General features: G+C 49.5%; 3 protein-coding genes across 3 annotated transcripts; 2 read left to right on the forward strand and 1 right to left on the reverse strand.

The window, feature by feature from the left end:
• Positions 1–889: 889 nt before the first annotated feature.
• hsp60 (chaperone ATPase HSP60) lies at positions 890–2,817 on the forward strand (the record flags this gene model as incomplete). Its single annotated transcript, XM_040788212.1, has 3 exons — positions 890–997; positions 1,104–1,245; positions 1,301–2,817. 3 exons carry the CDS (start codon positions 890–892, stop codon positions 2,815–2,817), a joined length of 1,767 nt encoding a protein of 588 aa, XP_040651984.1.
• Positions 2,818–3,700: 883 nt separating this feature from the next.
• PGRI_005000 (CheY-like superfamily) lies at positions 3,701–6,849 on the forward strand (the record flags this gene model as incomplete). Its single annotated transcript, XM_040788213.1, has 2 exons — positions 3,701–5,277; positions 5,346–6,849. 2 exons carry the CDS (start codon positions 3,701–3,703, stop codon positions 6,847–6,849), a joined length of 3,081 nt encoding a protein of 1,026 aa, XP_040651985.1.
• Positions 6,850–7,596: 747 nt separating this feature from the next.
• PGRI_005010 (uncharacterized protein) lies at positions 7,597–13,189 on the reverse strand (the record flags this gene model as incomplete). Its single annotated transcript, XM_040788214.1, has 13 exons — positions 7,597–7,952; positions 8,009–8,112; positions 8,167–8,294; positions 8,350–8,721; positions 8,772–9,401; positions 9,459–9,467; positions 9,521–9,689; positions 9,741–9,974; positions 10,029–11,125; positions 11,185–11,392; positions 11,442–11,491; positions 11,824–12,911; positions 12,964–13,189. The coding sequence occupies 13 exons, from the start codon at positions 13,187–13,189 to the stop codon at positions 7,597–7,599; spliced, it is 4,671 nt and encodes a 1,556-aa protein (XP_040651986.1).
• Between the last annotated feature and the right edge of the window lie 215 nt (positions 13,190–13,404).

Here is a 13,404-nt window from a genome sequence, read left to right on the forward strand (position 1 = left end):
ATTATTCTTGCGTGGCATGGAGTCACGCTTTATCCGAAGTTGCCCCCAGCGATTCTTTGCGTTGCTCGTTGGCCCCCTACGGGGGGCCCGGTTCAAGATACCCAAATAAGAGCATATTGCATCTTTCAAAGTGCCTTGTAGATTATTATCAAGATCTCACTAATCCATTGTAATGTAATAGGGAGATCAGAGTAAGGTGATATGAAAATTATGGCAATATTCCTTCCTTCATATTTGATTGTAAGAGTTTTGGGGGGCTTTTGTAGATATTGTAATATGAGTATGAGGATATATTTAGAGACCATCTTCAATTTGAGCATCAAATTATTGATGTTGGGCTGTGAATTTGGATCTATGACTGATTGGGAATATAGCAGACAAAACATTAAAATAGAGACAAATAAAGAGAGAGATAATATAGAATGTGAAGTCGCGCTACACAATGCTATAATATACGGGGAATTCCAAGTTGCCGAAAGCCGGAAAACGGCGTACATAGCTTCCCGAGGTCTAAACAAGGGTTGAATTTATACAATCTTGTATAAGAAATATCTTGCTTTGAATCTTTTAATTGGAATCAAAGAATCCAGCCTATATATTTCAATTCCTAATATACATAATACTAAGCTATAATACTATATCTGTACTATGTTGATATACAATCTTCAACACCCGATTTAGGTCCGTTCTTCCGAATCACGTGATGGTTCTAGCTGTTTCTGCCGCCAAGCTCTGGGGATGAAGGAAACGCCTGGAAAATTTTCGAGACTTTGGCTTCATCTCTCCCCCAGCTTTCTCCATCTCTTTTCTTTCCTCCTCTGAACCCGTGATTTCTCCTGGGTTATATTTCTCCCTTCTTTTAATTCTTTTAATCTCGTTATTCCTAGCCATGCAGCGCGCTCTCTCTACCCGGACCTCCGCCCTGTCGGCCGCTTCCAAGCGTGCCCCTTTCGGTCGTTCAACTTTGAACCTCCAGCAGCAGCGTTTTGCTCACAAGGTGCGTTGGATTGGCAATTACCTGCAGCATTGCCTTAATTCCTCATTGGCCCCTTGTTCCGTCGATTCCGAGGCGTTTGGTTGTTCCCCTTGCTAACAACAACTAGGAGATCAAGTTCGGCGTTGATGCTCGTGCCAGCCTCCTCAAGGGTGTTGACACTCTTGCTCGGGCTGTCACTTCCACACTCGGCCCCAAGGGTCGCAATGTCCTAATTGACTCCCCTTACGGCTCCCCCAAGATCACTAAGGGTAAGATTTCCATCAAGACGGACAGGCCACCCGCAGAAGACTAATCCTTCCCCAGACGGTGTATCTGTCGCCAGGGCCATCACTCTTCAGGACAAGTTCGAGAACCTCGGTGCCCGTCTCATCCAGGATGTTGCCTCCAAGACCAACGAGGTTGCTGGTGACGGTACCACTACCGCTACCGTCCTCTCCCGCGCCATCTTCTCCGAGACCGTCAAGAACGTTGCCGCTGGTTGCAACCCCATGGATCTGCGTCGCGGTATCCAGTCCGCCGTTGAGGCCGTTGTTGAGTACCTCCAGGCCAACGCCCGCCCTATCACCACCGGCGAGGAGATTGCCCAGGTGGCCACCATCTCCGCCAACGGTGACACCCACGTCGGCAAGCTCATCTCCACCGCGATGGAGCGAGTTGGCAAGGAGGGTGTTATCACCGTGAAGGAGGGTAAGACTCTGGAGGATGAGCTCGAGGTTACCGAGGGTATGCGCTTCGACCGTGGCTACACCTCTCCTTACTTCATCACCGACCCCAAGTCCCAGAAGGTCGAGTTCGAGAAGCCCCTGATCCTGCTCTCCGAGAAGAAGATCTCCGCCGTCCAAGACATTCTCCCCGCCCTTGAGGCCTCCACCACCCTCCGCCGCCCTCTGGTCATCATCGCCGAGGACATTGAGGGTGAGGCTCTCGCCGTCTGCATCCTGAACAAGCTCCGCGGTCAGCTCCAGGTCGCCGCCGTCAAGGCCCCCGGCTTCGGTGACAACCGCAAGAGCATCCTTGGTGATCTCGCTGTCCTCACCAACGGTACCGTCTTCACCGATGAGCTCGACATCAAGCTCGAGAAGCTCACTCCCGAGATGCTCGGCTCCACCGGTGCTATCACCATCACCAAGGAGGACACCATCATCCTCAACGGTGAGGGTAGCAAGGACAACATCTCCCAGCGCTGCGAGCAGATCCGCGGTGTCATGGCTGACCCCACTACCTCCGAGTACGAGAAGGAGAAGCTGCAGGAGCGTCTCGCCAAACTCTCCGGTGGTGTTGCCGTCATCAAGGTCGGTGGTGCCTCCGAGGTTGAGGTCGGTGAGAAGAAGGACCGTGTTGTGGATGCCCTCAACGCCACCCGCGCTGCCGTTGAGGAGGGTATCCTCCCCGGTGGTGGTACCGCTCTGCTCAAGGCCTCTGCTAACGGCCTTGGCAATGTCAAGCCCGCCAACTTCGATCAGCAGCTCGGTGTCAGCATCATCAAGAGCGCTATCTGCCGCCCTGCTCGCACCATTGTTGAGAACGCCGGACTCGAGGGCTCCGTCATTGTCGGCAAGCTGACCGACGAGTACGCCAAGGACTTCAACCGCGGATACGACAGCGCCTCCAGCCAGTACGTTGACATGATTGCTTCCGGTATCGTCGACCCCCTGAAGGTTGTCCGCACCGCTCTGGTCGACGCCAGCGGTGTCGCCTCCCTCCTCGGTACTACCGAGGTCGCCATTGTCGATGCTCCTGAGGAGAAGGGCCCTGCCCCTCCCGCCGGTGGCATGGGTGGTATGGGCGGTATGGGTGGCATGGGCGGCGGCATGTTCTAAGCCCTTGATCCTATTCCCCTGAAGAATTACCTCGAGCGCTCCTCTTTGCATCGTAGCCTGTTCTGATACTCGGATATTTGTGTAATGTCTTTTCTTTGTGTCTCTATTTGGTGTTTGTTTTCTTTTTATGTTCCTTTCCATACCTGTATTCTTTTCGGACTCTGATCTCTCTCTCCCCTCTCTCTCTCTCCCTTGGTCTTGCCAAAAAAAAGGGCCCCAATGTACTATATCATGTATTCCAATGAAGTTCTATCTGATACAGTATATGTTTTCGGGTTTAGTTCCCGAAGTCTCCCCGAGGTCGGGGGATCGACAGATGTCCCCTCCTTATAAAGTTCGAACGGAGTACGCGGGAGTCGATCTATTTTCTTACATACATGTACATATAGATCTCCCTATGGAGTACAATATGTACAGTAGAGATACTAAAAGTACTGGGGAGTACAACCCTTACATTCCACATTTCCGTATAAATTTACAATTCAACTGATTGGTTACTCGGCTCGGCTATTTCTACAGTTTACAATGCATGCCACCCTAGGATCTAGACAATAAGAAACAGGGATAAGTATTCTCGTTAATTTTAAAGCCGATATAAGCGGGGCTGTTTTCTTCTTCTCTCTTTCTTCTCTTCTCCGCTTATTTTCTCCGCTTTTTCCTGTCAGACTCCGGCATTCCGGTCCTGCATTTCTAGGATTACTGAAAGTTATCGTGGGGTTTGGCTATCGGGAATGCATACAGCGCTTGCGACGTACACACCGTGTTGGCACCGCCTGTCATCATACGGTTATGTCACCCCTATCCGAGACCCCGATCTGTTCCCTAACTTTCTTTTAGCATTGCACGCCCTGGCTGATAGACTTGAAAAATACTGATTGCTACAATGGCTGCCATGGTGGACACCGCACGGCCAGCCCTTGTAAGCGATGCAGATCTCATGCAAGCACGGGCAGCTCTCCAGCATCAGCAGAGTCCAGAACTATCAGTTCCCCGCGAATTCATCTCCCTCATTGTTGACGAACTAATTTACCGCCGCGAATGTCATTCTTCCATCGCGGAGATCGAACATGAACGCTCAAACCTTCGGAAGGAACTCCGAAAGCATACTCATATCAATGAGGCCTTCCAGAAGGAATTGCGGGAGATCGGCGAAATCATCACCCAGGTCGCCCATGGTGACCTTTCACAGAGGGCCCGTATGCACCCCCTCGAGATGTCACCTGACATTGCCACCTTCAAGCAGACTATCAATACTATGATGGATCAGCTGCAGGTTTTCAGTCAAGAGGTGTCGAAGGTGGCTAGAGAAGTCGGCACGGAGGGTGTGTTGGGTGGCCAGGCCAAGATTGAGGGCATTCAGGGAATTTGGCATGAATTGACTGTCAATGTGAATGCTATGGCCAACAATCTGACCACGCAGGTTCGTGATATCACTACCGTAACGACTGCTGTTGCGAAGGGTGATTTGCAGCGCAAGGTGCAGGCAGATTGTAAGGGTGAGATCTTACTGTTGAAGAATATCATCAACTCAATGGTCGATCAGCTGCGTGAATTTGCATTCGAGGTTAGCCGTGTTGCCCGCGAGGTCGGATCCGACGGTGTACTTGGCGGTCAGGCGGTTGTACACGGTGTTGAGGGTACTTGGAAGAATCTTACGGATAACGTCAACCGTATGGCATCCAATCTCACGCAGCAGGTCCGCGAAATCGCCGATGTAACGACCGCAGTTGCACGTGGTGATCTTACAAAGAAGGTGACCGCGGACGTGAAGGGCGAGATTTTGGATCTCAAGCTTACGATTAATGCAATGGTTGATCGGCTGAATCAGTTCGCGTTCGAGGTCAGTCGAGTCGCGCGGGAAGTTGGAACAGACGGCACGCTGGGTGGACAAGCGCAAGTCGAAAATGTCGAAGGTCGCTGGCGCGATTTGACGGATAACGTCAATACCATGGCCCAAAACCTAACCTTGCAAGTACGACAAATCTCCAACGTGACCCAGGCTATCGCGCGCGGTGATCTTAGTACCAAAATTGAGGTCCACGCCCAGGGTGAGATCTTGACTCTCAAAGAAACAATCAACAGTATGATGGACGGGTTGGGTGAATTTGCTGGGGAACTGAAAGGCGTGGCGAGGGACGTGGGTGTCCGGGGTAAACTTGGCGGCCAGGCCAATGTCGCGGGATCCCATGGAATTTGGAGATCGATCAGTGAAGATGTCAACACGATGGCGGACAACCTGACCTCTCAGGTTCGTGCCTTTGGTGAGATCACCGAGGCGGCGATGAGTGGAGATTTCACAAAATTGATTACCGTGTCTGCCTCTGGAGAGATGGATGATTTGAAACAGAAGATCAATAAAATGATCTCGAGTCTGCGCGACAGCATTCAGCGTAACACGGCTGCTCGTGAAGCGGCAGAGCTGGCGAATCGGAGTAAGTCTGAATTTTTGGCTAACATGAGGTACGTTGAGCCTACTCGTCTCACACGATTACGTGGTTTAGTTTTGCTTTTTCCTAACCCAAATATAGCCATGAAATCAGAACCCCCATGAATGGCATAATTGGGCTCTCTAGCCTAGCACTCGACACTGACGATCTGCAAGCTCCCGTAAGAGAGACTCTGAATATGGTTCACAACCTTGCCATTAGTCTGTTGACTATCATCGACGACATCCTTGACATCTCTAAGATCGAGGCTAACCATATGATAATCGAGAAGACCCCGTTCAGTCTTGGTGCAACCGTGTTCAGTGTGCTGAAAGCCCTCTCTGTGGAAACAAACGAAAAGGCATTGGGTCTTGTCTATACAGTAGACGGAGAAGTGCCGGATTATCTGGTCGGAGATGCATATCGACTACGGCAGGTTATGCTGAATCTAGTTGGCAATGCCATAAAGTTCACAGACCACGGCGAGATTCGAGTCACAGTAAAACGTGCAGAGGACGACAAGTGCGCTTCAGATGAAACAGTATTCCAGTTCTCAGTCTCAGACCCTGGAATCGGCATTGACGAAAGCAAACTTGGCTTGATCTTCGACAAGTTCCAGCAAGCCGACGGATCGATGACTCGTCGCTTCGGCGGGACAGGCTTAGGCCTCGCTATCTCGAAACGGCTCGTTTCTCTCATGGGAGGTGATATTTGGGTGACCTCGAACATGGGAGAAGGCAGCACATTCTCATTTACATGTCGGGTCAAGCTAGCTCAGCCGCCGCCAAGCTTTGCAGAACAACTTATCCCCCACCGCGGCAGGCGCGTTCTTTTCTTTGACCACGGCCTTGGACGCACCTTCCCAATAGCCACTGTGCTCATGGAGCTCGGATTAGAGCCTGTCATTGTGACAGAAGACCAGCTAGAATGTGGTCAGTTCAAGAGTGACTGGGGCTGCTCCTTCGACGCAATCCTCATCGAAAACCTAGAGATCGCCGCAAAACTGCGAGCTTGCACAGACCTACAGCCAATTCCATTAGTCATTACAGCACACACTGTATCCCTAGCGCTCAGAGCTGCCGGTGAACTCGGTATAGCATCCTACATCACAGTCCCCTGTCGACCCATTGATCTCTGGAACGGCATTCTCCCCGCCCTCGGCAACCGCGCAACTCACACCCCCTCAGGGTATACCCGCTCACTATCAATTCTTCTCGCAGAGGACAATGATGTGAATCAAAAGGTCGCTGTCCGAATCCTCGAAAAGTTCAATCACAACGTCACTGTTGTAGAAAACGGCCTGCAAGCCGTGAAAGAGGTCAAACACCACCGCTACGATGTTGTCCTCATGGACGTCCAGATGCCTGTTATGGGTGGCTTCGAGGCTACAGGGAATATCAGACAATACGAGAAGATGAATGGGCATCCTCGTACGCCGATCATTGCTCTCACTGCGCATGCTATGCTCGGGGATCGAGATAAGTGCATTCAAGCCGGCATGGACGATTACTTGTCTAAGCCGTTGGACTCTAGTCGTATGATGCAGACTATCTTGAAATGCTCCGCTATGAATCTTGCCTCCTCGCTTCCTGCTATCGAAGGATGATGACAACTTCGGTTTCTGACTGTGATGAGAAACACGTTCATCTTCAGTCATCCCACCATTGACTCACTCCGCTCTAGATTGTCACAAAATCTGTTTACTGCGTATAAGCATTATATGGCTATCCAGTTCTATTTCCTCCCAATAAGATACACGCCAAGAGGACCAACCCCAGGAAATACCGCCCCCTGGTTTTCGCAATCTGCATACATCTATACCTAGATACATAGGTTGTTGATGAACCAACCTCAACATGTGCGATAGAAGCGCAGACCTTTTGAAGTTCTATGTTTTTGAAATACCCCTGTCGAACAGTCTATTAACAATTTTCTTCCAACCATCAAATTCTATGTTCTTGTTCATGGTGTTCGGCTGCTTGTCAAGCGAGATGAAATAACTTTACATCATGTCTAACGGTGTTTACGGTGAATGTATGTCTGTTGTTTTCTTTATATTCTTAAGTATACAAACATATATCTGCGTTCAAAGCTTTACATGAGATTATTTTCAAAAGATCATTCGCTTTCTTCGTTGTAACTTGAAATATATATATGAGGACTTTATCCTCTCTGGGGCCTTGTTAAGTTAACAACATCCAAACTCTTGCATTGATGTTCAACAAGAATATTAAGCTATTGTACTATATACGCACTCCCAAATAGAAAATCCAAGAAATAAAAACACAAGATGTAGAGGGTATCAAACAGCCGCCGAAGATGCAAACCCACACCAAAAGCAAGAGAATACAAACTAAACCTCACCACGACTCCGATCAATTCCAGGCTTCACCTTATACTTCCCCTTCTTAACCTCCTTCCCCTCAATCCTGCCACCCTGCCACCGCTGCCAGATATCCTCATCCCGCTGCATATTCCTCCTCCCATAACCTAAGTACTCATCAAATCGTTTTCTCAACCCAGAGTCCTCAGGCACGACATGAACAGGAATTTTACCCGTAGTGGAACCTAGCACGGATTGGATAGGATGCAGAATAAAATCTTTTAGTAGACCGACGCCGATCTTGTGCGTTTTGAATACGATATCGCGTAGCGTTTCGCTGAAGGCTATGAAAAGGGATAGGAAGATGATTGCAAATGATGCAGGTGCTGGGGAAGGTTAGCAGGTATAGCAGTTATAGGTACTGATATTGGGAGAAACAGACCAGCTATCTCGAACATTTCGCCTAGGGTCGGGTTTGTCTGTTCGCCGCTCCATTCTCGGGCGTTTATTCCGAAGAGGGAGGTGAAGAAAGACAAAGGAAGAAAGCTTGGATTGTTAGAATTTTGTATTGTTACGTTTATTGCGGGTATGGAGACTTACACAACACTGAATATGGTAAAGACCATTACTGCGCGCGATTGCGTTTGAGCAACCTCGGCTTGCCAGCGGGTCATTTTGGCTTCGTCGACATTTGCTTGTTTCTGTTTGAGGTCGAGGAGTGTTTCAACCTGGCATTTGTTAGATGGAAATAGTAAATAGTAAGTGATAAATGTGGACACTAACTGCTTTCTGTGCTAAATGGCTGCTTTCTTTCATCTCGCTGATTTGCGAACGATATTCATCGATCCGATCCTGGGCTGTGTCGAGGAATGACTTTCCGTATCCACCCCTGTTGTCGAAGTATTTGATCATACTTTTGATAACGCCGTCTTGTTGATCAAGCAGCTTTAGAATGGTGGATAACTCGTCCTCGATGTCGCGTAGCTCAAGTAAAACAGAGAGATCTTCTCGGTTTCGTCGTGCAACCTGGAATTCTTTGTATTCCTGCTGTGCGATTGTCATGATTTTTCCGTCTGAGGTGCGGTCATGGTCCGCTGGGCGATTGGTGAAGCCTCTATTTCGGAAGCGTTTGAAAGACTTGGTGACGGATTCGGTCTGATTTTGTTAATATAATATACCTAAGGAACCGAAGGGACGAGCCTTACTAAGATGCTAATTGATTCCTCGAAGATGCGCAATACCTGCAAATCATGATGGAGGGTTTTGTCGAGGAGAACAGTGACAGAATGCAGCATAATGAGAGCAGCCAAGTCACCGGCCGTCTCGAAGCGACGCGAGAGATCCCCATTCAACTCATTATAAATGCTGCTATGTAGGTTAGACTGTTCGAACAGCTTTCCCTCGGATGTATTAGCCTCCTGATTTGGAAAGAAAGTAACAACAGTCTTCTGATCAACAATCCAAAGCCAGAGTTGATCAACCATCAGGACATTTCCATCCATGAACTCGCTCATTTCGTCGTTTTCGGGATCGTCCTGTGCAGACCGTAGATACTCTTTTAGTTGCTCGTCAATGCGCGCCGGTCTGCGAGTGCGTTTCCAAAGCATCTGATCGTCATCACGGGCGATGGTCGAGCGCAAATTGGGATACCCGTATTGATCTAATGTGCGGCGGAAGTGTACCGGAGGCTCGCAGCCGAGGTAGGTCCAGATGAGTTGGGCTTCCAGGCTTGCTTTTGAGATTCGGCCTGGGACGGGCCTTGATCGGCCTTGGCTTAGTCGGTCTTCGACTACTTTGCGCCGTTGGATTAGGTTGCGGTATGTATCCCAGTGAAGCTGGGGCGGATTAGCACAGTGTAAAAGGGGGATACTTGGTTGATTAGAAGTACTAACGTATGGAGACTGAGACAATTATATGTTAGCGTTGATATTGTTATGGAGGATTTGAAACATACATATAGAGCGAGTTGAGGGTCCTCAGTAGCATTCGAAGAAGGGCTTAGTGAGACGTCCATTTGTCTTGAATGAATACATGCGGGCTTGACGAAACGTGCGTGAGGCTCAAGATGACGGGCCCTATTAAGCCGGTGGTACCAGTTTTCGTCATTGATGAATTTTCGAACACTACAGAAGGTAGTCAGCATCGTGGAGATCTTGGGAGGTAATATGACCTACAAATTAGGCTCTTGACTATCCTGGCATGCTCGGCGGATGACTTGGGATACCCAACCAGTATGCGTATATGGAACATGGATCCACATCAATTTCTCAGTATCGGCCTCAGGTCGATCGAAACGTGGAACTGCTCGAGGTATATCCGCTACGTCGGCATTCTGGCTGATGCGATCTCGAGTAGATTTTGGTATTGCTAGGAAAGGCGACTGCACAGGTTGGGATGCAGAAGCGCTCCTGTTATCCGTTAGTTCAGGGTGCTTTCTAGGGATTAGAGTATGATTTTCTTACGAAGGCGGCCGTTCAATGCTTCCCTGGGAGCTGCTATCGGACGTACTTCGACGGTGAGATCGGGTCAACGGAAAGAACCCCAGAGCCTTGGTGAGGGAGCTCTTTCGTTTGGGCTCCTGTGACGGGGGTGAACTTTCACTTGGTACCTCATTGGGGTAGTCTTTGTCTGCCTCGGTGACGTGGATCGATGGACCGGATGGATCATCAAAGCTTCGCCTGTAGGGAAGAGGAGGTCGCAGGGGCTTCGGCCTTTCGTCATCATGGTCATGGTGATGATGTGGATCGGAAGCAGGAGCAATGTAAGATGAGCGAGGACTATCATAACTGCTGATTGATGAGTCGTCCAGACCACTGGGCTGAACTCGACCTAGTCTCTCACGAAGACAAGCCGACGGACCCCGAGAGAGGTAGTCTTCCAAAGATACCTTGGTTGACCACAGTTTGAGCGGACTTTCGTCACTGACCCCAAGCGCAGTATCCTCAAAGAAGCCGTTAATCTGAACCATGACTTGCTGTTCTACGCCCAGCGGCGTATCCTCACGCTTTGAGATTTCGACAGCGGTTTCAACGGCATCACCAAGCTCATTGAGAAACCGATCTCTTGTTGAATCTTGCCCGTGGAAAGTTGCCGTCCCCGTATGGTCTGTTGCCATGGGCAGTTCTTTTTCATTCTCAATATCCAACAAACCCGACCGAATCGAAGTAATGGGAACATGGAACTCTAACGTCTTATTGGTCTCAGCATCGATCACACGCATAGTTGAATCTACAGTTTCGAGAAAAGACCAGACCCTCATATCAGCTGAAAGAGTCTTGAACTGGTTCGATAGATGCCACAACCGCTCTTCGCGGGGACGCAACTGCTTCCTGAGCGCTGCCGGTGTGTCATGTTGGAGATGCAAGAGATGGCGAATACTAGCCGTATACTCATCGGCGGAGAGATAGGTCGAGCCTTGATGGGGAGTTGCAAAGAAGGCTATGCCATGACAGCTGGTTAATATGGATTGACTCGGCTCCCGTGATGCTAGAGCTAGAGCTGCTTTAACAACAAGACCTCCAGTGCTATGACAGATGAGGAAGATAGGACGTCGTGTTGGCTGGTGAAATGTTAGTAAATTATTGTAGGCTGTATAAAACAAAGAAAAGCATAGCGGACCTCATTTTTCCGCTCAGTGCGTAGTTGGTTCAATAGTCGTTCACCCAAGGTGTCGATTTTATCGTCACGCAAGTCTCCATAGTTATACAGTAGGACTCGTGCTCGAGGTATATGCTGTAGTAGTTCAAGTTCAAGCCAGGACGATTTCTCGCCATGCGCTATCCAGGTCTTTCTATGATGGGCACCGATAGGCGGGACGGCGACAATACTGAGGAATAAGTTATTATATGAATACATATATGATAGAAGGGACATACTCGACATTAGTATCTTTCGCAACAGCAATAGGCTCAAACCATGGGCGCCTCTGGCCAGTTACAGGTGGCCGTGAAGTCATATTGTCCGTTGAAGTAGAACATTTGAAGATTTATACAAGAAGAACGCGGGGATGAAAAGAGACGAGTTAAAAGAAAGGGGGGCTTCAGCCTCATGTTGGGGTCCGGATGATCACGCCCCGACTAGTTTGCCCGGGTGCAGGGCTGAGTCAAGTCTTTTGTAGGAGATTTTCATTAATTTATATACATGCTAATGTACTCTATCTCTCAAAAACGCCGGAAAAAAAGTGGAGAGAGGCACAAATATGCATTATACACCATTATGATTGTACAGAGATTATGCATCGTGACGCCGTTCATTTACCTCTCGGGCCATGCGCTTTCCAAGCTCATAAGTTGAGATCATGATGGCGCAGGCCGGGGCAACTTTAAGACATCGTGCCGTCCAACCACGGAATAGGCCGGCGGTACCTTCTTCACGGAAGATGTGCATGAGGAATTTTGGTAAGGAGAGTTGCTCTGCCGCCAAGCCGCCGGGGGGTAATGCAGTGCGGGGAGCGACAGAGGACGGAATATCGTCCAGATGTCGGAAAACTTGTTGTCGCGTTTTACCAACATCGAACGGGGTAGTAACAAGTGCTGCTAAGGATCCTGAAACACCACCGGAGATGAAACTATCAAGGAAAGCTTGAAGAGATGATTCTTCAGGCTCATGGTCAGAACTAGCGAGATGAGGGGCCTTCTGGCGCGCCGCGATCAGAGCCTTTTTCACCTCCTCGTATCCCCACCAATAGAGTCCGGAGAAAGGAACATCGCGCCACATGGTAAGAGTGAACCCTCGCCAGAGCGAGCTATATCCCTTTGCCTGTGTCATATGGTACAAATCCTCCACGGTAGTTTTGAAGTGGCCCGCACCCGTGCCTGGAGTTGCCTGGAGACGCGTCCGAAACATCTCCAGTGGACTGGTTGCTGCTGCGGCTGCGACGCGAGCTAAGGAACCGGCTACTAAGGGCGCATATCCCTCAGATACCCGCTGCTTAATAGGGCTTCGATCATCCGCGCGTAGCCAGTCATAACCAGCAAAGTAAATGACATTTGCCGGGATTCCCATCATCAGGGTTGGGCTTAACCCTCGCCACAGTGTTAAAGTTCCTTCATTGCGCGCAATCTTCCGTAGCCCGTCTAGCGTTGATGTGAATGTTCGCCGCTGCGTCTCTTCAACGGCGCAATCGATCGCCGGGTGTGGATGGGTTCCGACCGCGGTCGCCTGTGGACCTAGCATGCACATCTGGGCATCGTTGCCGACCCAGAATACTTCGCGACAGCAAGAGGTGATACCGAGGTTCGGAGGGAGGTTTTTCAAGGTTTGGGTGGTGTGAGAGGTGAAGGGTGAAGTGTTGTGGACTTGTGATTGTGACTGTAAACGAACTCGTACGACATCCAAGGGTGTCACTGGAACTGTTAGTTGTTGGTTTCAAAAGGATCGGGAGTTCTTCTGATTCACCTAGAAGCCCGGTCAAAACATTACCGGCGGTCGCAGATATCATGCGCTGACCAGGAGTGATATTATCGGCTGGAGCAGGGGTCTTAGGAGCTGGAGGAGAGGCTGATGTAGTGGCCATTGTAGAATCTTCAAACTGTGCCGTCCATGACGTCCCTATAGAGGGGGTTGAATCTGTGCCAAACTGGTTGCCAGTACCGTGGCCTGAAGTAAATTCCACCTGCGGCATTCAATTCAACCTGACCAAAAGTTCCCCGTTGAGTTGCGAGAAAAGGATGCGTCACCGGGAAAGGAAGTTTTTCGGGATTCGGGTGGCGGCGGGCGGAGATAAGCCTTTGGGGGGGGAAGATGTTGGGATTTGGAGAAATTTGGAGGGACTGGAGGGAATTGAACTTGTTTTTATTTAACAACTTTTAATATTATTGGGCTTCAAAAAGATTTGAA

The sequence above is a fragment of the Penicillium griseofulvum genome (genome assembly GCF_001561935.1).
Source record: "Penicillium griseofulvum strain PG3 chromosome Unknown contig_79, whole genome shotgun sequence".
Classification (NCBI taxonomy): Eukaryota; Fungi; Ascomycota; class Eurotiomycetes; order Eurotiales; family Aspergillaceae; genus Penicillium; species Penicillium griseofulvum.